Raw genomic sequence first — 27,891 nt, forward strand, 5'->3', positions numbered from 1 at the left:
ATGGGGATGATCTTTAGGAATTTCACCAGGCCAAGTGGCCCACCCTCCACAAAGATCAGGGAGACACAGAGTCCTTATTACATCAGAGAAACCAGCCAATTAGAAGGAAGGGCTGAAATCTAGGGCTGGAATGAATGTCCAGGGTGAAGAGATTTCCAAAATCTGAGAGAAAGATTGTGGAATTCATCCTGGAAAACAGAGATGGTATAGCAGTAGTCGCAGGATGTAGCTACCTGAATTGTTTTGGAAGATTTCCCCTAGAGCAAATCTATATGCAACATCTAAAGATTACGTTTGCTTTCTGGGGTCAAGCAGAACAAGTCTAATTCCTTTTCTACAAGACAGACATTCAAAAATTCTTGAAGATTGCTATTATATCCCAGAGAGATCTCTCTTCTTTAGAAGAAACATCTCCATTTCTATCAACAGATCCTTATGGTTTGCTAGGCAACGTGCTTTGTAAACATTAAAGTACAATATTAACTATGTTATAACTGAGGTCTGAAGTCCCAGGCAGCTCTATAAGTATTTAAAAACTGATAGGTAAATAACTGGGAGACTAAAGCAGAATGCAAAACAAACAGGATTTAATTCCTGCCTGGAGGTACTTACTTTCTAATTGTAAGGCCTAAAACCCAGAAACAATTAGGAATAATTGTGTATTAATTGCACAAAAGTTACTGATTTAAAAATTCTGTACCAAAAGGGTGAGGGCCAGAGTAATTTAAACATAAACACAAGTTTCAAAAATAAAATTTCAAACTATCAAATGTTTAAAATTTTCAAGAAAAAGCTTGCTAAGAAATCACTTAAACTATAAATTATCTTTTTTCTTTAAATCAACATTCCTGTAATCATTTAATCTATGAAGAGGCAAGAAAACCATATCATATGCAGAAACCAAATGCAAAAGGAAGTCCATCCTTACAACAAATAAATCTGATAAATTTGGTTCCTGCCCAGAGCTCCCAATTCAGCAACAAAAATGTCTTTGTTGCTTGCAGGAAAACTATTAACAAAAGGTGCTGTGGGTTGCAGCCTTTATGCTAATTGCTTCTCTATTTGCTCAATTGGGCAGCATTTCATTCATTTTCCATTCAACCTCAAATGTGGAGCCTAACAAGAAATCTTCATAATTTTATTTCTCTTTATGTGCATTTGGGGAACTATGGCATCTAGGGCAGAAACTTTCTCCAGGACAAGGGAAAACATACCTCCTTCCTAGATTTTACTGCTAAATTGGATTTTGGTCTTTAAGGCTGTTGATTATAACAATGGAGTATCTCCGCAGGCCAGTAAGTATTTAGCTTAGAAACAAAATTGAATTTTTCAACTATTCTGAATGGGGAAATCAATTATTGGAATTAAAAAAAAAAATTTAAGTGTTTGAGAACACAATTTTAAACTTTTTGAAATTATCTGCCTCCCTACCCGAAACGATTCTGGTTCCATTGCAGTTGGAATTAGTGAGTTCTGGGCCTGCAGTTATAAATTGTGGTGCAGAAATCTTTCCAAGAAAAGCAAAACAATTATTCCAAAGAGGAAAAATACGGCCAACTTGTTTACTGAGTTATCTCTTTATCGTGCAATTTATAAATTACATTAAATACGGAATCAAGATATTGCGAATCCATTGTTCGCATGAATTGCAAAAAACAACAAAAAACAAAAAACCCCTTTTGAGCATATTATTTAAATGCCCTCTTAAAAAGACATTGCACATTGAGTTCCCGAAATACATTTCAGGTTTAAAACCATTTAAGCTGCAAAGGTCGGCTTTTAAAAAAAAAAAAGCTAAAGTTATAGATTTCACAGCAATTTCAGCAAGAAAACTTGACAAAGAATTAAAAAAAAAAAAAAACCAAAACAAAGCCCCAAGCGTTTCGACGTATGTAATTCTGCGTACTGCAATATGGGCGAGTTGTTGCTATGAGAACCCTATGTTTTGCCTCATGGCTGGTATCTGACATTGCAGCCTAGACAACGTCGCTGCCAGTGTTTTAACCAGAGCCTGGCATCAGACTCCAGCTAGCGCTCCCCAGCTTCAGGAACATTAGCTTAATGGCCGATTTCCTCCTGCTCTCGGCCCAGTTGTCCTTTGAAGTCATCGTGCCACACAGCCAGAATCGTTTTTTTTTTTTACATCGCCCTCCTGGGGAGAAAGCATGGGTGGGGATAGAGAGTTGCAGGGAGGACCCGCGGAGGGGGGGAAATGAGAGCGCCGGCTACACAACCTTCAGGCGGCCGCGGCTTCCCTGGGGCCTTAGAATGTAGAGAGTGCCGGGAGGGGCCGCCCCCGTGCGCACCCCACGTGGGCTGTTCTCTGCCCGGGTGAGGAGGGACGGCCCCAAGCTCGATCCCTGGCCCAGTCGGCCCACAGCGCCTCCTGCACGTTTCCAGCCGCCTTTTTTTTTTTTTTTTTTTTTTAAATCTCGCTATAAAAACGCAGTCATCCCGGGTAGCACGAGGGAGGGAGGAAACGAGCGGGATAAGTTGGGGAGGGGGAGGGCCAGGGCCCCCTGTGGAGGGCGGGAAGGGAGGGCTTTGGCGGCAATTATCTAACAATACCTTAGGGTTCTGGGGGATCGAGGGCGGGGCCCGCGTTTTTATGGCGGAGGGGAGCGCGCGGGGATTTTATGTAGAGATCTTTTGGGTGTCCTTGTTTTTGACTCCCCCATCCCCCTATCTCCCCATGGCGAGAGGAACATGCCTGCTGGAGACGCAGGGGCTGCGGCAGCACCAAGCCTGATATTCCTCTCCATTCCCTTCCCTTCCCCTTCGGATCCAGGCGGTTCTTCTTTCCCGCCGCCGCCCAGCGCCACCTGGCATCTCCAGGGCGACCGGGCGGCAACAAGATGGCGGACGAAAAAGACAGCGGAGGTAGGAAACCGCCTAGGGAAGGGAAGGGCCCGGCCAGGCTTTCCGCACGTACTCTAAGATCTCGGAAGAAGCGTTCCCGGGGGATCCCCCTTCCAATGCCCTTTTTGTACGTGCCGCCCGTAGTGGGGAAGGGGCCACGGGTATGGGGTGGGGGTAGGGAGACGATGACCTTGGCCCCGCCCAGCGCAGAGGGAGGGAGGACTCGGATCTCCTCCTCCTCTCCTTATTCTCACCCTCCCTCCTCACCCCCTTTAATCTCTCCTCCCATCGCTCGTCTTCCCCTCCCCCAGGCCAGGCGCGGTGCCCGAATGCGACGCCTCGGCGCCTCCCGCCGCCCCTCCCCCTCCTCTTCCCGGAAACTGTAGCTAGCCCCACAGCCCAGGACAAAAAAGATGTGGTCCCGGTAATAGTATTACGGATAGATCGCTGTGTCCCCGAATGAGGCTCCGAGGTCCAGGCCTCGGCGCGGCGGGGTTTTTCCTCCTGGATCCTCTTTGCACCTCCCGTCGCCCCCACGCGGCCGCGCCAGGCTTCCTTTCGTGTTCCTCTGTAACTGACGACCATTTGGCGGCTCCATCTTGCTCCCCGCGGAGAAACGCAAGGGCGGGAGGAAGCGAGGCTGCGGCAGTTCCCTCCCCCTCCTGCGCCATGTAGCGCCTGTCCGGCCGCACCTCGCTCTTGCCCAGGACTAGGCGGTAGAGTTTAATATATTTGATTTTGTAGCTCCCAAAGATCTCGATTGAGGAAACAAGTCAGGGCAGTCTCGGTAGGAGGTACGGCCGCTCTTCCAGGGTTGCTCCTTCCAAGAGGTCCCGAGGATGCTGGCACGCCGCAGGCTCTCCCCGCCCCCACTCTCCCGGGCTCCGCCCGAGCTGTTCTCTCTGCGTGCGGCCCGGGGCCCGGGCTGACTGGCGGCCTCCATCTTAGGCGGCGGGGAGGCAGACATGTTCGCATCTCCTCCCCCGCAGGTGCTCCACACAATAAAAAGAAAGGCCCTGGTCTGAGAAATTGGGGCTCCGGTGCAAAGAAGGCCCAGTTCTCCAGTTAATTGATCGCTGCAGGGAGCCCGAAAATGCAGCTTTTCTATTTTCGCCTGCAGGACCCTAAAACGGGCAGTCGGTCACCTTGTCTGCGTATCGTAAACAATAGAGCTTGGAAAAAAGCTTCTCTGACTTAGCCAAAATCCACCACCGTTCATGTTCTCCCCTCCCCTAATGTAATGCATTAATCGTCGATAATTTGTTTTTTGCATCTTTATTTACCTATAGTCTCCCCATGTAAACTCTACTCCTTGGGAGCAGGTGAAAAACACCCTTCAGGACCTCTTCATAGGGATTCTTTTTGTCCTTTTTATCCTCAAGGCTTAGACACAATAATTCACACATAGTAGGTGCTTAAAAATGCGTGGATTATTTGAAGCCCCATGTATATTTTGAATATGACAGTCTTATTGGCAGTGATAAATAATTTGCACTGATTTCTCCTTTAGACTAAATTTAAAAGCAGGAATTTTTGTTTGTTTGTTTGTTTATCTTTGTATCCCTAGCTTTTAGACGTTTCGTAGTATATTTAGTAGGTGTTTAATAATTGCTTGTTGACTATTTGAAATCTAGTATTTAGGCTACTAAACCACACAGTATATTTTAATTATTACTGGAGTTGTATTGAGATTGATAAATAATTTATTCTTTGAAAAATTCCAGCAAAGCAATTAGAAAACAATTCTTATTAATTCTTAGCACCTTAAGAGTTAAAAGTATAGTATCAGTATTTATGGTCCCTGAGGTGGGCTGTGAAAAGAGTCCTGAAATTAGGAAGACTGAATTTCAGAGTCAATCACTTAATTCCCTCAAACCTTATTTGCAAACTTCAAAGACATTGAACTATGTGGCTTATAAGACCCCTTCCAACTCTGGATTTCTGCTGTGCCACAGAATATCAATTGGAACAAAAGTAAATATGTTGTAATGATTTATCAATTTTCAGCAATAATATTTGTAATTGAAACCAACCCTGGCCTCAAGTTTACATTCTTAATGAAATGTATGAATATTACTATGACACCTTTCCTTTAAAAAGTGATAGCTTTCAGTAATGCTTTTTAGAAAGTACAAGTGCTACAATTGTATACATCTTAAGAAGTGACTTGTTTTTCTATTAATTTTTCAGCCCTATCAGGAAACCAGAATATAGAATTGTAGAAGGAAATTTATAATCAGCACTCTTTAATGGAAGGAACAATGAATGTGGATTTGCAACTTGGGTTTGAATGTCATCTCCACCATTTATGTTACAAGTCCCTTAACCTTTCTAAATTTTAATTCCATTATTTGTAAAATGAGAATAAGGGAATACCATTTGGTACCTCCCTTGGTTGTGAGGAAAACATTGTTAAAAACACTATAAAATTATGAGCTATTATTTTCATTAGTTTAATCCCTTTTCTTTATAGATGGAGTCTAGCTTTAAAGGTTTAAATGGTTTTCACTAGGCCTTACAGTTGGCTGGCAGTGAAGCAGGAAATAGAACCTGATTTAGTTACTTTATTTAGCAACTCTATTAGAAGTAGATGTTTTGGTAGACATTTGGGAAGAGATTTGTCAGCAGCAGAACAGGTTAATCATGGATATTTGGGAGCTATTTTTGTTAAGAAGAAAATACTACAAAAAACTAGACATTTAACTTTGAAGTAGAGAGGACTTGAGATCATTTAATCCTTCCTTATTTTAAAGAGCAGTGGGAAGTAAAAAGGATGCCTAATGTGTGATCTGGATTTATCTCCTGACTTTGTCACTTCCTGCATACTGTTTGACCTTGTATAAGATAGTAGACTTCTCTGGTCCTTGGTTTCAGAATGAACAAGGCCAGTTATCTGACAGCTCTCATTCTCTTATTTGAAGTGATTTTTTCCAGAGTAGAAAGAAGACCAGCCTGGGAATTAGTGGCTTTGGTTTCCAGGCCCGGCTATTAATTAGCAGACTTTAGAGGAGTTATGTAACCTCTCTTAGCCTTATCTTTAAAAGGAGGAGTTTGGATTAGATGTATAAGGTTAGATATCTTATGATTTCTTGTCCATTCTTCAAATTTGCCACATTACCAACCGTCTCATTTTTTAAAAATGACATAATATATATATTATATTATTACTATATATAATTACTTAAAGGATGTGTGTGTATAAGTAATAAAATTTTTCATTTAAAAAATAAATGAGGCAGTTGATCTGGATAGAGACAGCAAGGTGGTTATACAGTAGGTAAAGGACTGGGGCTGGAGTGAGGAAGACCTGTATACAGATGCAGCCACAAACATTGTGACTCATCTGCCTCAGTTCCTTCAACTGGAAAATGGGGATAATCCTCACAAAATGGTTGTAAGAATAAAATGAAATAATATTTGTAAAGTGCCAGGCATAATGCTTTTCTCCTTCAGCTTGTTTTAGGAATGGGGATAGGAGATGGGGAGGGTTTGCAGAAAGACATCCAAGGGAATTCTGTTAACTCCTGTATTCCTCACTGGCTTACTTGAAGGTAAGTGCCTTTGAAAAAGATTGCAGCTTCCTTTGTCAAAAATTCCACAACCTTAAGTCACATACAGTAGAAATAGTGCTGGATTTAAAAATTAGAAAACCTGACTTTATGTACTAACTCTGTAACTTATTTATGTGAGCTTGGGCAAATGACTTCACCTCTCTGAGGCTCAGATTCTTTATTTGTAAAATAAGGAAATTAGACTAGATGGCTGGCTAGCTCCCTTCTAGCTGTAAATTGGTGATGTGAGCCATCAAGAAGCAGTCATCTGCCCAGGACCAAGTTGGTTTCCATGGATTTAGCTCCTTCCCCATATTATTGAGAGCAGAGATTCTGGGATGGCCATGAAGTAAAGAGATCCAGTGAGTTTTGTACTAGTTTTCTATTGATGAGAGTAGCCACTAAATCTGTTTTTATACTGGTCAGTAAGCTATCAAATATCCCAAACCTAATTGACTACACAAAAATTAATAATTGTTTCAACAGAAACAAGCATATATGGTAAACTAAGATAGCGCCTTTTACTTACTATTTTACTTTTAAATGTAAAATGATTTAAAAGATTTAAGAAATTAGACAAAGCTATTTCCTAGGAACCCATACATCTAGTCCTTTCTCCCTCTTCAAGTTTTTTTAAAGTTCTATTTCTGGGAAGCTTTTCCTAATCTCTCTAGAATCTAGTACTTTTTTTTTTTTTTAAATTTTACAAAAAATTTATGCATTGGTATACATTTTCCAGCATTGACAATTGCAAAAGCTTTTGTTTCAACTTTTCCCCTCCTTCCCCCCACCCCTTCCCTCAGATGGCAGGTTGACCAATATATGTTAAATATGTTAAAGTATAAGTTAAATACAATGTATGCATACATGTCCAAACAGTTATTTTGCTGTACAAAAAGAATTGGACTTTGAAACAGTGTACAATTAGCCTGTGAAGGAAATAAGAAATGTAGGTGGACAAAAATGTAGGGATTGGGAATGTAGTGGTTCATAGGCAACTCCCAGAGTTCTTTCTCTGGGTGTAGCTGGTTCAGTTCATTACTGCCCTATTGGAACTGAATTGGTTCATCTTATTGTTGGAGAGGGCCTTGTCTATTAGAATTGATCATCTTATAGTATTGTTGTTGAAGTATATAATGATCTCCTGGTCCTGCTCATTTCACTCAGCATCAGTTCATATAAGTCTCTCCAGGCCTTTCTGAAATCATCTTGTTGGTCATTTCTTACAGAACAATAATATTCCATAATATTCATATACCACAATTTATTCAGCCATTCTCCAATTGATGGGCATCCACTCAGTTTCCAGTTTCTGTCCACTACAAAGAGGGCTGCCACAAACATTCTTGTACATACAAGTCCCTTTCCCTTTTTTTTTTTTGAACTTAATTCGCTTTTATTAATTTTTATAATTATAACTTTTTTTTGACAGTACATATGCATAGGTAATTTTTTTTTTCAACATTATCCCTTGTACTCCCTTTTGATCTGAATTTTTTCCCCTCCTTCCCTCCACCCCCTCCCCTAGATGGCAGGCATTCCCATACATATTAAATATCTTACAGTATATCCTAGGTACAATATATATGTGCAGAACCGAATTTTGTTGTTGTTGTTGTTGCAAAGGAAGAATTGTATTCGGAAGGTAAAAATAATCTGGGAAGAAAAACAAAAAAGAAAAAAAATGTTCACAGTTCACACTCATTTCCCAGTGTTCCTTTTCTGGGTGTAGCTGATTCTCTCCATCATTGATCAATTGGAATTGGATTAGCTTTTCTCTATGTTGAAGATATCCACTTCCATCAGAATACATCCTCATACAGTATCATTGTTGAAGTGTATAATGATCTCCTAGTTTTGCTTGTTTCACTCAGCATCAGTTGATGTAAGTCTCTCCAAGGCTCTCTGTATTCATCCTGTTGGTCATTTCTTACAGAACAATAATATTCCATAACATTCATATACCATAATTTACCCAACCATTCTCCAATTGATGGACATCCATTCATTTTCCAGTTTCTAGCCACTACAAAAAGGGCTGCCACAAACATTTTGGCACATACAGGTCCCTTTCCCTTCTTTAGTATTTCCTTGGGCTGTAAGCCCAGTAGTAGCACTGCTGGGTCAAAGGGTATGCACATTTTGATAACTTTTTGGGCATAATTCCAGATTGCTCTCCAGAATGGTTGGATTCTTTCACAACTCCACCAACAATGCATCAGTGTCCCAGTTTTCCCACAGCCCCTCCAACATTCATTGTTATTTGTTCCTGTCATCGTAGCCAATCTGACAGGTGTGTAATGATATCTCAGAGTTGTCTTAATTTGCATTTCTCTGATCAATAGTGATTTGGAACACTTTCATATGAGTGGAAATAGTTTTAATTTCAGCATCTGAAAATTGTTCATATCCTTTGACCATTTATCAATTGGAGAATGGCTTGATTTCTTATAAATTAAAGTCAATTCTCTGTATATTTTGGAGATGAGGCCTTTATCAGAACCTTTAACTGTAAAAATGTTTTCCCAATTTGATACTTCCCTTCTAATCTTGTTTACATTAGTTTTGCTTGTGCAGAAACTTTTTAATTTGGTGTAATCAAAATTTTCTATTTTTTGATTAATAATGGTCTCTAGTTCTCCTTTGGACACAAATTCCTTCCTCCTCCCCTTTCCCTTCTTTAAACTCTCTTTGGGATATAAGCCCACTAGTAACGCTGCTAGATCAAAGGGTATGCACAGTTTGATAACTCTTTGAGCATAGTTCCAAATTGCTCTCCAGAATGGCTGGATGTATTCACAATTCCACCAGCAATATATCAGTGTCCCAATTTTCCCACATCCCCTCCAACATTCTGCATTATTTTTCCCTGTCATTCCAGCCAATCTGATAGGTGTGTAGTGGTATCTCAGAGTTGTCTTAATTTCTCTGATTAAAAATGACTTGGAGCATCTTTTCATATGGCTAGAAATAGTTTCAATTTCTTCATCTGAGAATTGTCTGTTCATATCATTTGACCATTTATCAATTGAAGAATGGCTTGATTTCTTAGAAATTAGAGTCAATTCTCCATATACTTTGGAAATGAGGCCTTTATCAGAACCTTTGACTGTAAAAATGTTTTCCCAGTTTATTACTTCCCTTCTAATCTTGTCTGCATTAGTTTTGTTTGTACAAAACCTTTTTAATTTGATATAATCAAATTTTTCTATTTTGTGATCAATAATGACCTCTAGTAGTTCTTTGATCATAAATTCCTTCCTTTTCCACGGGTCTGAGAGGTAAATTATTCTATGATCTTCTAATTTATTTATAATCTCAGAATCTAGTACTTTTCTCCAAATTTTTGCTTTGGGAACACAAGCAGTGTAAATTGTAAAGAGATATTAGATTAATTGTTAAAAAATAATAAAAAATACTTAACAATTAGTTAAGTAAAAATGGAATGGCATTCCTTAAGAGGTAGCAGCAGTTCCTTAGCTCTTTCCAATCATTGGAGGTCTTCCTTATTGGCATTCCTTCAGGTAGGGTTGCACTAGCTGGTCACTCAGATGAGCCAACTCAAAAATTCTGTTTTGCATCCTCCCCCAGTGATTACAAGTTCTTTAAAGGGCAAGAACCTTTTTGCTCCTGCCTTTCTATCCTCAGCATCTGGCAGAAAGCTTTGCCAGTAGTAGGCAGGCACTTAAAAAGATTTGATGAATTTTAAACCTTAGCACCTGGCAACATAATCATATCCACAAGTAAGGAAGTTGAAGCAGGAGAAACAGGTGGAGAAAGATGGCTGATAATGTAACTGGCTTTTTTTTGAGTCTGAGGAAAGTTTATCAAAATTTATCTGTGATTTTGTGGACCTGAGTATTTCTTTGTTTATGCAGATCTCTATGTATCCATAAATTAGAGGCTTAGAGAATGGCTTGAGGCTCCTAGGAGAGATCTGACCTTGATAACACAGGACAAGTCAAAGCTCAGCATGAAGGAAACTTGTGTCCTTATGCCACCCTTTTTTGCCATGCTATCTCAAAGTTTGGAGGTACTAATCAGATTGAGATGTCCAGCAGGCAGTTAAAAATTTGGGACTGTATTAGTTGAGTGTTCTATATGAACTACTTGGACTCCTTATGCAACAAAAACTGGAAAAATTAGAAAGCAGTTTGGCAAAAAAAAAAAAAAAAAAGAAAAAAAAAGAGTTTAGATGAAGATCTTAAACCAAATACTTAAATTAGTTCTAAGTGGAACATGGCATAATAGGTCATATTGTTAAAAAAAATTTACAGGAAATGGGAAGGTGATACCTTTTACAATTATTAGCCAAGGGAGAATTCTTGACCAGACAAGGAGATAGAGATGATCATAAAAGATAAGGTAGGCCTTTTTGATTATAGAAAATTTAACAGCTTTTGTATGAACAAAATCAATGCAACTAAGATTAGAAGAGAAATTGTTAGTGGAGAAAAATCTTTGCATTAAGTGCCTTTGATAAAGATTGGAAAGGAATATAATATATAAGACCAGGTACCATTTCCCAATATGCAAGTGGCAGAAGGATAAGATAACAAAAATAGCATATAAGGTATATCATCAGGCTGGTCATCCACTTTGTTGCTATATACTGAATGCTATGTTAGCAGTGGGACAGATAATTGTTGCTAGTTTTAGCATTTTCCTCTCACATTTTAAAGCAAGTTTATGCAGTCAGAAGTTTTTTTTTAACTAACAGTCTCTTAATTACATTTCTTTATAGTTCTGATCCTTTCTTGTTTAGTGCCTCATAAAATAACATTCAGGGATGTGCTACATTTTTAAATTTTAGCTTAAACATCATTAAAGAGAAAATGTAAACATAGCTGAACACAAGTTTGTATACGAAACTGAATATCCATGTTATACTACATAAAGTGTATATATAAGTTACACATATTATTTTCAAAACTATTCTTGTATTTGTTTCCTTCTGAAGTTCCTTGTCTTTTGGTTTCTTCTATGCATTTAAAAAATATTTCATTTTTTTTGGTCTGGTTTTACTATTAAACTCTTTTCCCTCAAATTCCCATTAAAACCTAAGAGAAAAATAATGAAGCCCTTTAAACAAATAAGCATAATTGTGTAAAACAAATCATTCATTTTTTACCACATCCAAAAATCTATGCATCTTTTTGTATCTTTACCTACCATCTCTCAGGATGTGGTTAATATTCCTCATTAGAGATATTTTATAGACAGAATTGGGCATTACAGTAATCAGAGTTTTTGAGTCTTTCATCTTTGTTCTTTACAATATTGTTGTCTTTTTGTTCATATGAATTATTCAGCTGGTTGTACTCATTTCACTCTGGAACAGTTCATTTTAATAGGTTCCTATGAAATTGTCTCATTTTCTTATGGCATAATAATGTGATATTACATTTCATATGCTACAATTGCTTGACTTATTTCCCAATTAATAGGTACCATTTTTTTTTTTAATTTTGTTTTTTGTTTTCTCCTTTTAGGACTAGGAACTTTGTGTTCTTCTTAACTTCTCTTCCTTTTAAACTCTTCTCTCTTATTTCCTTGTTGAAATTGATATGGTTATACTGTAATGCTGGAGAAACTGAGGCAAGATAGAGATTAGAGAGTATTTAATATTTTATTTCAAAGGGAGAGATTTACTGGGACCAAATGGATCCATGGTTTATTACCAGGGCTGAATGGGACTATCATCTCCAAGAATCCAGCCAACAATGTGAGTTCTCAATGACATATACATATATATGTATACTTGATGCAGATACAGGGATAGACTGAAGAGGGGCAGAGTCAGGATGCTGAGAGCCAAATGGGACTTTGACTAGGTAAGGTGAGCCACCTGAGATGGGGATGACCTAATGGGGGGGGAAGCACCCTGGAGGTTGGGAGAGGCATCTTGATAAGATGGTATCTGATATTCTGATAGCTTGGGATGGGGAGGGGCATTCTGATATTCTAAAATATAAGCTCTTTTATCCTTATCAAATATTCTGATTAAGAGGGAAGGGTGATTTTGCGGGATTGAGCTGAACAATTATAAACTGAGGCAGAACAATTAGGGAAACCGAGGCAGGACAATTTAGGGAAACTGAGTCAAGATAATAAAAGGGAACTTTGGCACAATATTATTACATCTTTTACATTTTAGATAAGGTTCATGTTTATCTGATGCTGAACTGTATCCTCCAAGTTTATATGTTTCTTTTTACAAACCCTAATTAGGAAAAATGTCAGATTATGCTATCTTTTTTCTTTTCATTATTCCTTTTACCTTTCTATTTCTCCTCTCACAAACCTCACAGAAGGACCAATACATCCCTAGTACCTCTGTTTTTCTCAATTAAATCCCTTAATACCTTTTAAAGACATTAATCTCCTAAGGGAAAACTTGATTATTTTTCTTATATTTGGATGTTGGCATTATATCATCATATAATTAATTCTAGATATTCAAATAATTACCTTTCTAGGTTTTTCTTGTGTATTTCAAAGTTTTTACTCAGCTTTGATATTTTCATCAGAAATATTTGACAAGACACTTTCATTAGAGGTCCATTCCCCTCCTAAAGTTAGATTCTACAAAATAAGTCATTCTTGGATATATCTATATGTTTTGCCTTTTGGAATATTGTATTTCAAGATCTCCTCTGGTTTATGATGGAAGCTGCCAGGTCTCATATAATCCTGACTATAGTTCTTTGGTACTTGAAGCCCTTTTTGGATACTTGCAGTAATTGTTTTTGGATATGGAAACTGGATTTTGGCTATGACTTTCTTGAAACTTTTTTTTTTTTCCCCAAAGTCCATAGACTTTTTTTTTTCCTGTTTCAAATTTTCTCTATTCCCTTAGATTCCCCCCCACTCCCGTACCAAATTCTCTTCCTTTTCCTTATCTCTTCTCCTTTCTTTTGAAAAAGCAAGGAAAAACAAAGCTACACACACACACACACACACACACTTTAGTGTTATTTCTCAGAAGGTGATCAGTAGATTGTATCTTTGCTTTTCTTTCTGGTTCTAAGAGATATGTTCAATTTTAATTTATGATTTTTTAAAAATTGTTTTTATTTACCAGATATATGCATGGGTAATTGCCAAACCTTTTGTTCTAATTTTTCCCTTCCCCCAACTAATTTATGATATAATTTTATAATATATTTTATTATTTTATAATATATACTTTTATAATTTTATAATATATTAATTTATAAAATCCAGGATTTTTTTTTAATCATGGTTTTCCAGGAGTTTGATGAAACTTAAATTATTTATTCTTGACCCTGTTTTCCAGATCAGTTTTTTAAAAATCATCTACATTACATAGTTTTTTTTTCCTGAATTCTAAATTTTTTTTTTTCTGTCTCATGAAGTGATTAATTTTTGTTTATTCTATTTCAGTTTTTAGGGATTACATGAGTAAGATTTACCACTTTTTCTTCTAAGTTATTTTCTCTTTGTAATTCCTTCTTTGGGAACCTTTATTTCAATTAAAAAATTCTTGCTTTATTTTTTTCCTTAGGTATTCATGCAGTGTTTGTGGAAAATCAGTTTTTTTTTTTTGAGGAAGTCAGGAGTGGAAAAAAATAATTTAAAAAAAAGAATACTTTTTTTCCCTGTAAGTCTCTGCTTGCAGTTGTTATGCAATTACTTTTTCCTTGTGAGCAGGATTTTGGGGTTATCTTTGGAGCTATGATAATTTTTTTTTTTTTAAATCCTGGTTCATATCTTTTTTGCCTTACTCATGTCTCTTGGTTTAGTTTTTGAAGTGAGACTTTGTGCCACCCCAAGGCTGCACCTTTTTTGTTGCCCTTTGTGCAGGCTAGGACTTGCTTGAACTTGCCCTGAAACACCTAAGTTTCTATGCTAACTTCTGTCTTCCAGGTAACGCTCCCCTGAATCTTTGGGTTCAGAGCCCTGGATCTTCAGGGACTTTTGTGGTGTTTTAGAACAGAGGGTGAGGGAGGGACTCAGAGTCCCTCAATGCTAAGGGCTGACCCATTCTGAGCCAGGCCATGCTATACTTGTCACTGCTGCTTCCGTGGCATCCAAGGAACCCAATATGGATTTCAGATCATCCTGGGGCTTAGTGACGATTGATGGGGCTTAAGAGTTTAGGGTCATAGCCTGCCTGTGATTTAAGCTGAGGTGGGGGGGGCTAAGCCTCCTCCTAGAGCTGGCTTTGCTAGAAACTCCCTTTCTTAGTGCTCATGAGCTTCTAGGTGACTTATAGAGCAGTTATCGAATGGAAAATGTCATTTACTAGCGAATTCCATTAGATTTTTTGATCATTATCTGGTCTGGTGAGAATTGTAGGTTTTTGCTGGAGTAAATAAGTAGGAGCTTGGTAGCCAGTTTTGGAGGGAATCTCCTTTAGACTTTATTGTTTAGAGAGAATATATTTATCTCTTGATTACTCTCTGCTCTGGACAAAGATATTTATACTCATTTGGTCAACAAATCAAGTGAATGCTTTCTCCTTAAAGCTTTATGACTCAGTTTAAATTACAAGATTGTCAATTTATAATTTGTGCCCTTTGATGTCTTGCTTGGTAAGAATTCTTAAATCATCTGCATATTTGTGTCTTTAGCTACTTCAGTAAGACAAAAAAATTCTGTGGGTGTTATATTTAAGAAAAAGAATGTTGTGACCCTATTTGGAGTTTTCTTGGCAGAGACTGGAGTGTCCTTCTCCAGCTCATTTTATTAATGAGGAAACTGAGATAAGTGATTTGTCCAGGGTCACCTAGCTAGTAAGGGCTGAGGACAAATTTGAGCTCAGATCTTTTTGATTAGGTCTGGAACTTGATCTATTTTGGCACCTAGCTGTCTGAAAAAACAGAAAAGGACAATTAAACGAGTAATAAGTAAATTAGGGCTGGGTATTCTAATAGTTCAGATTTAGATGGGGCTTTATTTCAAATGTATTTCTTTAAATAACATTGAAAGAGGTACTATAAGTATTATTTCTGTTTTACTTATAAGGAAACCTAGATTCAGAGAAAATACCCATGTAATGATTGTGGTAACACAGTAAGTATAAATCCAATTCTGGTGTAATAGAAGAAACATTTGATGAGTAAATTTGCACTGTACAGTTCATCTAACAAGATGAAATTTATTTGGGCCACATGTAAAGTCTCACATTTTCTTTGGTTCAAAAACAAACAGTTGCATAAAGGTAGGAAAGATGGCTAGACAGTAGTTAACATGCTGAAAAAAAAAGTAGAGATTTGAGGCTTTTTTAGATTCATTATGAATTCAGAACATAAGATGGTTGTCAAAAAAGCCAAGGCAATCTTAAGCTACAGGAATATGTTTTGTCCAGTATGTAATTTTTTTTAACTGGGGGAGGTAGAGGTATTTTGTGAATCAAGAGGGAGTATCTTGGAGAACTTGGGTGCTACCCTTTAAAGGAGGACACTGATAAACTGGAACAAATTCAGGGAAAGGTGATCAGGATTGTGTGCTGGAAATCATGTCATATGAATGTGGGTTGAAGGAGCAAGTGATGTTTAATGTGAGGAAGACAGCACTTAGGAAGCACAGAATAGCTATCTTTAAATATTAAGAAGATTGCCTCATATAAAATATATTTAAGTAATAAAATTTTAGAACTTCAAGGTACTAGTCTAATTTTTCTTTTCTTTTCTTTTCTTTTTTTCTTTTTCTTTTTCTTTCTTTTTTTTTTTTAAAGCTACTTGAAGCCTAGAAAGTGATTTGCCCTAGGTCCCATAGCTACTTAGATAGGGCTTATTCTGTTTTGTCCCAGAGGGGAAAACTAGCACTAAGAAGCATAAATTTCATGGACAGATTTTGATAGAATTTTCAATCAGAATTTTCTGAAGATGGGACTTCTTCTTCTTTTTTTTTTTTAGTTATCAGTATTTTATTTATTTTTTATTTTTTTACTATTTTATTATTATTATATATATTTTTATAATATTATCCCTTGTATTCATTTTTCCAAATTATCCCCCCCCTCCCTCCACTTGATGACAGGCAATCAGATGGGACTTCTTTTTGATTAGTTTTATAACTATTTGATTAGGTAGTTCCTTGTCACTGGAGATGTTTAAGCATAGCCTGTATGACTACTAATTGAGGATGTTTATGGAGCATATTCTTCCATTCCTAGACTTATTTTTTTCTACTTAAGTTTTTTAAAATTTGGAATTCAAACAGTACCACCAACAAAAAAGAACATTTACATATACACAGAACAAAACAAGGGTTACATTTGAAACTATCACATAACTGTTTGCTTCCTTCTGTTCTCTAATGTGTATTTAGAAAAGTTTCATTTATCTTTTTTTTTTTTTTTTTTTAAACACTATTGTCAGGGGTAGCTAGATGGCTCAGTGGATAGAGAATTGTCCCTGAAGTCAGGAGGACCTCAGTTCAAATCCAGCCTCAGATACTTAATAGTTACTAGCTGTGTGACTAGGCAAGTCACTTAACCCCAGTTGCCTCAGGGGGAAAAAAATCACTTGTCAATTCCTTTCTCTTCTCTGTTCTATTCATCTTTAATAACTAGCAAGAAAAAAAAATATAACAAAGATAGTTAAGCAAAGTGAATTTACACAGTAGCTATATAAAATGGATATCTCTGGCCCTTGAGTCTATCACATCTCTAGATTAATGTTCTTTTCAGCTATTTCAGCTTTATGACTTTATTTATTAAGCATTTCATAATTTTTTGTAGCTAAATCTTTCCCCATATGTACATAAAACTGAAATTATGATATAAATTATTAGGAAAATGTCACTTATTTTATAGAAATTTGACATAAAAGATAAACTATGCATCTATTGAAGTGAAGTAAATATGTAATTATATTCCCCAAAACAAGATAGATTTAACAGGCCTCAAAGAGAAGAAAGATCACTGGATGTGGAAGTCAAAGAGGACCAGTTTTGCTGCTTAATCCCTGTATGTCTTTAGGAACTTTATTTTTGCTTTATGAGATTCAGTTTCTTTATCTGCAAAATTAAGGGATTTTTTTTTTCAGTTTTGGATCCTTTTGTAGGATCTGTAGTCCTTGTAGATTCTTATCTTAGAGTCAAAAGATTTAGTTGATAGAAGGGTATCAAATACTTAATAGCTATATGAATATGAGTAAGCCACTCATAACAAATAAAAAGGTATTATTAAAAAATAAGATTTTAAAATGAGTTGATCAAAATAATTTTACAAAGAGGAATGCAAAAACAATGTGCCTCTATGAAAGGCTAATTATAAAAGAAGACAAAAATAGATTGTGGAAGACCAAGAATGTTTTTGGGGTAACAATGCACAGAAATCTGTGGTTATATATATATATATATATATATATATATATATATATATATATATATATATATATATATATATATATATATGTCAGTTATGCAGGAAAATTCACAGTTCATTCACATTTCATGAATGTGAATTTTGGATTGCCTTTTTAAAAATAACTTTTTATTTTCTAGATACATGCAAAGATAGTTTTCAATATTCACCCTTGCAAAAACCTTAATGTTCCAAATTTTTCTTCTCCCTTCGCTCACCTCCACCTCTAGACAGCAAGTAATTCAATATATATTAAATATGTGCAGTTCTTCTATGCATATTTCTATTTCTCATGCTGCACAAGAAAAATCAGATCAAAAAGGAAAAAAAATGAGAAAAAAAAAAGCAAGCAAACAACAGAAAAAGTAAAAATACAATATTGTGATCCACATTCAGTCCCTCTAGTCTTCCTGGGTGTAGATGGCTCTCTCCATCCCAAGTCTATTGGAAGTGGTCTGAATCATCTCCTTGTTGAGAAGAGCCATATCCAAATAGCTGATCATCATATAATCTTGTTACTGTGTACAATGTTCTCCTGATTCCACTCACTTCACTTAGCATCAGTTCATGGTAAGTCTTTCCAGGCCTTTCTGAAATCATCCTGCTGAATAATAATATATTCATAACATTCATGTACCATAACTTATTCAGGCATTCTCCAGTTGATGGGCATCCATTCAGCTTCCAGTTCCTTGCCACTACAAAAAGGGCTGCCACAAACATTTTTGACATCTTGTTAAGGTTCGGGCTAGCTGCTCTGAAGGGCTCAGAATAAGCCCTAGTCAGGATAAGCAAAAGTCTTTGCCCCATATTGGGTACCAAATTGTAAGTGTCCTGTCCTCTCTCAGTCCTTCTCTGGGAGGAGGTTTCTTTTCTGTGAATCTTTTTCTCTGTGAGCAGGTTTCTTGGGAGGCTTCTAGAGCCTCTAGCCAGAGCAAAGGTAGAATCTCAAATCCTCTTCTTCCTTAATCCTGGCTCTGAATCTCCTGGAACTTCCCTGCAGTTCTCACGGGAAGTCTTGCTCTTCTCCCAATCTAGACTGTTCCTTCCAGACTGCCTTCCAAAATCAATGTCCTGGGAGGCAGCCTTGGTGGCTCCTTATATCCTCCCAGAGAATGGGCTTGTGGGTATTCCCAGGAGCTTGTGGGAACTCCTTACTGATCAATGAACTTACTTCTTTAAAGTATTCCTTCAAAGGTTTAGACTCCCTTAAAGATTTGAACTAAAGGTGTGAATTCTGAGCTAGAGAATTGTTAAGTACCAACTTAGCACTTAGTAAGAACCTAACAATATCTGGGTCCTTTTCTTTTGTTTTAATGATCTCTCTAGGATACAGGCCCAGTAGAGAGACTGCTGGATCAAAGTGTATGCACAGTTTGATAACCCTTTGGTTATAGTTACAAATTGCTCCCCAATATGAACACTAAACAAAGTGATTAATTTTACAACTCCATGAACAACGTATTAGTATCCAAGTTTTCTCACATTCCCTCCAATAATTTACCATCATCTTTTCCTGATATTTTAGCCATTCTGAGAGGTGTGTTGGGACCTCAGAGTTGTCTTAATTTGCATTTCTCTAATCAAGTGATTTATAGCATTTTTTCATATGATTAGAAATGGTTTTAATTTCGTCTGAAAATTGTTCATATTGAACTACCTTTTTGTTTTAGATCAGATTTTATGTGGAGACAATACTTCTTTTTATTTAGGTCTCATGGTACATCTAAAATTATATATTCATTTGCTGTGACTTTACTACATGGAAGTAATCCACACACACACAAAAAAAGGGAATTTGAAGGATTAAAAATAAGGTGCCATTAAGAAGCTGTGTGAATGCCTTAGAGAAACTTCTTGATAGTCCATAAATATTTAAATAGTGAAAATAGGAACAAGTATTTAGTTTTAAACAGAGGTTATAACTAACAAAACAAGAAAAATTGGAGTATCAGAAAACCTTAATGGTGACATCTTCTAATCTCCTAAGAGAAACTCTATGATGTTTAACATAAAAATTAAATTATACAAAGTACTAAGGAATGCAGCAGAAAGGATTAGATTGTATATAGGACCTTCAGAAATATGATGTGATCAGCTGGTTGTCTTGTTCATCTCCCTTCTCAGTAATGTCATCTAAAATTCCAATTCACATAAAATACTAACAATGTCACTGAAACCTGGTAAATTTTTTCTTTCTTTTCTTTTCTTTTCTTTCTTTCTTTTATTTTCTTCCTTTCCTTCCTTCCTTCCTTCCTTCCTTCCTTCCTTCTTCCTTCCTTCCTTCCTTCCTTCCTTCCTTCCTTCCTTCCTTCCTTCCTTCCTTCCTTCCTTCCTTCCTTCCTTCTTCCTTCCTTCCTTCCTTCCTTCCTTCCTTCCTTCCTTCCTTCCTTCCTTCTTCCTTCCTTCCTTCCTTCCTTCCTTCCTTCCTTCCTTCCTTCCTTCCTTCCTTCCTTCCTTCCTTCCTTCCTTCCTTCCTTCCTTCCTTCCTTCCTTCCTTCCTTCCTTCCCTTCCCTTCCCTTCCCTTCCCTTCCCTTCCCTTCCCTTCCCTTTCCCTTCCTTCCTTTTTTCTTCTCTCTCTCTCCTCTCTCTCTCTCTCTCTCTCTCTCTCTCTCTCTCTCTCTCTCTCTCTCTCTCTCTCTCTCTCTCTCTCTCTCTCTCTCCTCTCCCCTCTCCCCTCTCCCCTCTCTCCTCTCCCCTCTCTCCCCTCTCCCCTCTCCCCTCTCCCCTCTCCCTCTCCCCTCTCCCCTCTCCCCTCTCCCCTCTCCCCTCTCCCTCTCCCCTCTCCCCTCTCCCCTCTCCCCTCTCCCCTCTCCCTCTCCCCTCTCCCCTCTCCCCTCTCCCCTCTCCCCTCTCCCCTCTCCCCTCTCTCCTCTCCCTCTCCCCTCTCCCCTCTCCCCTCTCCCCTCTCCCCTCTCCCCTCTCCCCTCTCCCCTCTCCCTCTCCCCTCTCTCCTCTCCCCTCTCTCCTCTCCCCTCTCCCCTCCCCTCTCCCCTCTCCCCTCTCCCCTCTCTCCTCTCTCCTCTCTCCTCTCTCCTCTCCCCTCTCCCCTCTCCCCTCTCCCCTCTCCCCTCTCCCCTCTCCCCTCTCCCCTCTCCCCTCTCTCCTCTCTCCTCTCTCCTCTCTCCTCTCTCCTCCCTTCTCCCTCCTCCCTCCTCTCTCCCCTCTCCCTCCTCTCTCCCTCCCCTCTCCTAGCTATGAAGTGTTAAGTGTTTAAGGTCAAATTTGAACTCTATCTGCTGTGTCACCTAACTGCCCTAACCTGGTAATATTCTAACAATATTCAGATGTGAAATATTTTAAGGATATCTGCATGATGCCCCCAGATTCACTACATTCTGTTAAAAATGTTATGTAAACAGTCAGTGAAATGGCTCCTTTCACTTTTGAAGTAGTCATTTGGATCTTTTGTTAAATGTAGCCCCGGGACTTTTTATATTAGAGGATTTTCACAAAACACTTGACTGAGAATTCTTGTAAACTTTTAGTAAAGATCATCAGATTCTTTATTACTTTACAATTTTTATTCAGTAGTACCATGGTATGAAGGCATCTATCTTTTTACAATAACATTTGTATTATCAGTTAATTAACCTTGAGGGCATTTCTATATTCCTTTTGTTACATGCTCTTAACAGTTCTCATGGTAAGGCATCCCTTGAGGCCTATTACTTTATAATTTTTTCAGGTGGAGGTTTAAGTACTTAGTTAAATGCTTCAAAATTGCACACAGACTTAGGAATGTTTGTTATTTTACTTTTTGTTAAAGCCTGCCTTCATTCTTAGATAATTCACCTCTCTCATTCTATCAAAGGGATTCTCAACATTTAAACGTTTGCAATTTATCTCAAGGTCACATTAGGAAAATTAATTAATTTTTCTTTCTAACTATTAACTATAATATAGTGTTATATCTTTGTATTTCTATGATAAAAATATGTAATTTTAAACTACGAGACTTTAAGAGTTCATCTAGTTTACTAGTTCAATATGTTCTTTAAAATAATCTTTTTATTTATTAAAGCTTTTTATTTTCAAAATATGTGCATGGATAATTTTCAGCATTCACCCTTGCAAAACTTGTATTCCAAATTTTTTCCCTCTTTCTCCTACTCCCTCCTTTAGATGGCAAGTAATCCAATATTTGTTAAACATGGGCAGTTCTTCTATACATAATTCTATATACATGCAAAATTTTTTGAATACAGAATTTGTAATTAATGAACTTAATATACAACAACAAACATTAATATTTTAAACAAAAGATTGAAAAAATTATATGTAGCAGTATGTGTAATTTTTTTATTTTATAGTAAATTTATTTTTAATATACATTACTTTATGAATCATGTTAAGAGAGAAAAATGAGAGCAAAAGAGAAAAACAATGGGAGAGATTAAAAAAAGAAGTGAACATAGCATGAATTGATTTACATTCAGGCTCCTTAGTTTTTTTTCTGGATATAGATGGCATTTTCTATCTAAAGCATATTGGGATTGCTTTGGATCACTGAACCATTGAGAAAAATCAAGTCTTTCACACTTGTTCATCACATTCTTTTTTTTTTTTTAATTTAATTTAATTTAATTTTTTATAAGCAGCAGTCATTTAATTAGATTTTTTTAAATGTTAAAGTATATGTTAAATACAATATATGTATACATATCCATATGATTATTTTGCTGCACAAGAAGAATCAGAGTTTGAAATAATGTAAAATTAACCTGAGAAGGAAATAAAAAATACAAGCAAAAACAGAGGGATTGGAAATGCTATGTAGTGGTTCACACTCATTTCCCAGAGTTCTTTCACTGCATGTAGCTGGTTTTATTCATTATTGACCAAATGGAACTGATTTGGTTCATCTCATTGTTGAAGAGAGCCACGTCCATCAGAATTGATCATCATATAGTGTTGTTGTTGAAGTGTACAATGATTTCCTGGTTCTGTTCATTTCACTCAGCATCAGTTCATGTAAGTCTCTCCAGCCTTTCTGAAATCATCCTGCTGGTCATTTCTTACAGAACAGTAATATTTCATAACATTCACATACCACAGTTTTATTCAGCCATTCTCCAATTGATGGGCATCCACTCAATTTCCAGTTTTATTGATCTTCTAGACTTGGGATTGGCCATTGCATCGATCATATTAAGTTTTTGCCAGCTGTTTTCCTTTAAGGTGATGCAGCCATGATGCAAATTGTTTCTCCTTTTTCTGCTTATTTCAATCTACATCAGTTCCACTCCCCTCAGAAAGGTTATGTGACATGTCCTCAGTTAAGGTGGGAAGACTAGAATTAGAACCTGTGCCTTTTGACACCTAATCCAAGAGTTCTACGTTTTCCCATTCTTCACATCACATTATTAGCTTTGTAGATAACAGTCTAATATGAAATTAGATTTGTTTCCAGGTGTAATTTCAACAGTTAAAAGGTAGTACAAAATAATCACTATATTATTATGTGTTCTTATTACTTAGTAGGAGCCATTATAAAAATGGCAAATGATACTGGATTTTATAAAGACAGAAGTATTAGATTAGTACTAACTCCTCATAATGGTCAGGAAAAATGATCTATTTATACTTCTCATCCATATGAAGAACTCTTCTAGTTCCAATTCAAAGGATTTATTATCATTTAACAGGTTCCAGTGAAGCTCATGATTTCAGAAGAACAAACAGTTGTAATATTGTACATAAAATGAAATTTGGTTTATTTTACTACAGGTAAAGTAAATATGGAGTAAATAAGAAGAAAAATAAATTTTTTCACTTATAATTGTATCTGTAAGATACAGTAGTTATAACTCGCTTCTCTAAAATTTTGACAATAAAAAGTTGAAATGGTCTATTTTAAAGTAGACATTTCTTTTTGGACTATCTTCCAAATTACTTTTGTCTTTTTAATCATTAAAAAATTAATGTTAGCATTAGCTTCATCTTCAGAATACCTCTCTGAAGAATCCTTGTAAGAATCTGGCTAACAGCTGTGTAAAACAAAAGAAAAGTAGACAAATTCTTGCTTTGTCCAAATTAAATTTGACTAAAATTGCTTTGTGAATACCAGAATAATAATAGCATAAATGTGCATCTCAGTTCCAGGCAATGTCATTGAATATATTTTCAGCATTTTTTATCAGTTCTGAGTATTTTTAAAAAGAGACATTTCCTTGTTTCCGTGGTGCAAGAAGTTACAGAAGCTGTTAAAAATTTGTCTCTCAGCTTGATTAAGAAATTCAGTTGATGATGCTGAGTGAAATGAATAGAACCAGAAGATCGTTGTACACTTCAATGCTGTATGAAGATATATTCTGATGGAAGTGGATATTTTCAACATAAAGAAGATCCAACTCACTTCCAGTTGATCAATGATGGACAGAAATAACTACACCCAGAGAAGGAACACTGGGAAGTGAATGTAAATTGTTAGCACTACTGTCTATCTACCCAGGTTACTTATACCTTCGGAAGCTAATACTTAATGTGCAACAAGAAAATGGTATTTACACATATATATTGTATCTAGGTTTTATTGTAACACATGTAAAATGTATGGGATTGCCTGTTATCAAGGGGAGGGAATAGAGGGAAGGGGGGGATAATTTGGAAAAATTAATACAAGGGATAATATTATAAAAAAAATTACTCATTCATATATATTGTGAAAAGAAATTCTAAATAAAAAAAAAAGAAAAAAGAAATTGTTGTAGAAAAAACCCAGAAACTAGTTAACTAGTTGGTTTTTTGAAGGTGTTGTGTGTGTTTGTATGTGTTTAAACAGGAAGATATATGGAGAGCTGGGAAGTGGATTCAAATAAGCTTCCTTACACTAAAACATTGCTGAGAAGCATCTTTTTTATATCCTACACCTGTACAGAGCATTGTTTATGAAGTTTTGCTGATTTTTTTTTTAGAGAAGGAAAATAAACTTTCATGAAAAGTAGCAGATCACAGTAAATTAGCTACTTGTGGCAAGTCAAGAATTCACTTAAATCAACATAAAGCTACATAATTTAAATTTGAGCAACCAATTCCTGAACTTAAGGGGGAAAATGGTAACATCATATAAGTAGTGGACCACAGCTATGAATGTTATATATGTGGTTTTTTTAAAATTAATTTTATAATTATAATTTTTTTTGACAGTACATATACATGGGTAATTTTTTTTTTTTTTACAACATTATCCCTTGTATTCATTTTTCCAAATTTTCCCCTCCCTCCCTCTACTCCCTCCCCTTGATGACAGGCAATCCCATACATATTTAATGTGTTACAGTATAACCTAGATACAATATATGTGTGTAAAACCAAATTTCTTGTTGCACGGTAAGAATCGGATTCCAAAGATATAAGTAACCTGGGTAGAAAGACAATAGTGCAAACAGTTTATACTCAGTTCCCAGTGTTCCTACTCTTGAGTGTAGCTGTTTCTGTCCATCATTGATCAACTGGAAGTGAATTAGATCTTCTTTATGTTGAAGATATCCATTTCAATCAGAATATATCTTCATACAGTATTGTTGTTGAAGTGTATAGCGATCTCCTGGTTCTGCTCATTTCACTCAGCATCAGTTCATGTAAGTCTCTCCAAGCCTCTCTGTATTCATCCTGCTGGTCATTTCTTACAGAGCAATAATTATATGTTTTTTTTTTTTTTTTTTATATGACGCTTTTTTACTTTTCTTTCTGATATATTTCTTCTGTACCATGACCTTCCTAAGGTTAGTCCAAAGTTCGAATACTGAAGAATTGGTGTTGGAAATAAAAAGTTCTAAATGTCCAGGCAGCATTAATATAGAAGAATGAATGACATACATTTTTGTAGCTATTACATATAATTATATGTAATCATCCATTGATGATATATATAACAAGAAAAATACTTTGCAAACATATATGCATGTGACTGTAGGATGAAAAAACATTTTTACAAATTTATATATAAATGAATATAGAGAGAGCTATACATATGTATGCACACATATTAAATATAGAATATTAAATATATATCCCCCAAAATTTAACTAGAAGAAAATAATACTCCCAAATACACATACACATATGGCTATGTATACTGAAAAATTAATGCAATTACATTTGGGAATATTATTGTTTTTATAGTTGCTTTAATTTTTCAGTATACATGGCCTTTTAACAGTAATTCTTTAATCTTGATGGTTTTTTTTCCCCTGAGGCAATTGGAGTTAAGTGACTTGCCCAGAGTCACACAGCTAGGAGATGGTAAGTGCCTTGAGATCACATTTGAACTCAGGTCCTCCTGACTTCAGGGAAGATGCTCTATTCATTGTGCTACCTAGCTGCCTCTAGTTCTTTAATCTTTATTCCCATGTTTCATATATTTGTATCTTAAAATTTTTCTCAGCATTGGTAAAAATAAAGACATATTTTGGAAATGACAAATCTAATTGTGAAATTGTTTCAAAATACAATTAGTTTTATCATTTTTCCTTTTTATCCTTGATATGTTGAAGATATTTAAATGGGATGTTTCAGATGTGTCAATAGTTAATTTTAATTTCCTTAATAAAATGTTAAATATATTTTTACCATGTTTAATATATATTGAATTACTTGCTGTCTGGGGGAGAGAGTAGGGGAAAAGGGAGAAAAATTGGAACACAAGGTTTTGCAAAGGTCATTGTTGAAAAATTGTCCATGCATATGTTTTGAAAATAAAAAGCTTTAATAAAAAAGCAAAAAAATGTTAACTGTGAAAATTGTTTCCAAATATTTGTTTCCTTAATTTACTTTTCACTGTTTTCAAAGAACATGAGCTCATTTTCCAGATTCTTTTTTTTTTTTTTTTTTTTTGTAAATCTATACCTGGTACATTTCATGATCTTGTTAAAAAACCTTCAATAGTTTCTCATTGATTACCAAGTAAAACTCCTTTAGCTTGGCATTCACATTTTTCACAGTCTGATTTCAATTTACCTTTCTAGATTTAAATCATAGGTCCTTAGATTTAGAGACTAGTATTTAGTTCAACTCCCTCATTTTGCTGGTCATGAAAGTGAGGCTCAGAGAATTAAGTTATTTGCCAAAGCCACATGGCATTCAGCAGAGCAGAGAATTTGAACTAAGCTCCAACATTTCCTGTTCATTTTTCCTCTGATATAATCTTTGTATAACAACCCACTTTGGAGTTACCCACCAAATCATACTCAAACAGAAGAGAGACTGCATTTTCAGGTTCTAGATATAATAACCCTGTAAATGTCTGCTACTCACAGTGAGTGCACAAGCCCCCCCACTGGTGTGTTTCCTATTAACCATCAGCTGGTACCAACAATTGGTACAAAAAATTGCTTAAAAACCTGGGGCATACTGCCACAATTATTTACATTGTCCATAGGAAGATGAGTTTCACAATATAACTATAGTGAACACGTATGTAATTGCTGGTTTGAGATATTAAAGGAGAGTTGAGTTTAGTCATAACCTTTCAGCCATTTTGGCAGAACTTTCCAGATTAACCTTCTTAAACACATCTCTAACCATGTGACTTCTCAGGAATTTCCAACAACAACAGGAGATGATGCTAACAGTATAAAAGTGCTTTGAGGTTTGGAAAGTACTTTACAAATACAATTTTTTTTTTTTAAATCTTCACAACAATCCTGGGATATAGGTGCTGTTTTTAGCCCTATTTTAAAAAGGAGGAAACTAAGGCAGACAGAGGTTAATTGATAGCCCAGGCTTCCATAGCTAGTTCCATAGCTGTTCCACAGCATCCATTCCATAGATGTTTGGAATTGTATTTGAACTCAGAACTTCCTGATTCCAGGTTCAGTACTCTAGCCACAGCTGTAGGAAGAGAAAAGGAATACAAGATAGAAAACAAAAAGTATGAAAGTAGAAAAGATAAATATTTAAGGAAATAAAGAGATCAGATTTACTAGAACAAGAGTTATTTTGGGGAATAGTGAAAGAATAGGTTGGATAGATGAAGTGGGACCAGATTATGGAATACTGTCAATGCTAAATCGGTCAGTTTATACTAATAGAATGGTACATATTTAGGTAGGAGAGTAACAGTATGAAAACTGTTTCAGGAAGATTAATTTAATAATGATGTGAATAACATATGGAGAGGAGATCAGAAGCAGGAAACC

General features: G+C 36.3%; 1 protein-coding gene across 1 annotated transcript in view; it reads left to right on the plus strand.

Annotated features, from left to right (window-relative positions):
• The first annotated feature begins 2,509 nt into the window (after positions 1–2,509).
• The window catches only part of DRC8 (dynein regulatory complex subunit 8), a 112,509-nt gene continuing 87,127 nt past the window's right edge, over positions 2,510–27,891 (plus strand). The window contains exon 1 of the mRNA XM_074262564.1: positions 2,510–2,880. Within this exon, the coding sequence (XP_074118665.1) occupies positions 2,856–2,880 (25 nt within the window). The 5' untranslated portion in view covers positions 2,510–2,855. The remainder of the gene's footprint in view (positions 2,881–27,891) is intronic.

This window comes from Sminthopsis crassicaudata, chromosome 4 (assembly GCF_048593235.1).
Source record: "Sminthopsis crassicaudata isolate SCR6 chromosome 4, ASM4859323v1, whole genome shotgun sequence".
NCBI classification, from domain to species: Eukaryota; Metazoa; Chordata; class Mammalia; order Dasyuromorphia; family Dasyuridae; genus Sminthopsis; species Sminthopsis crassicaudata.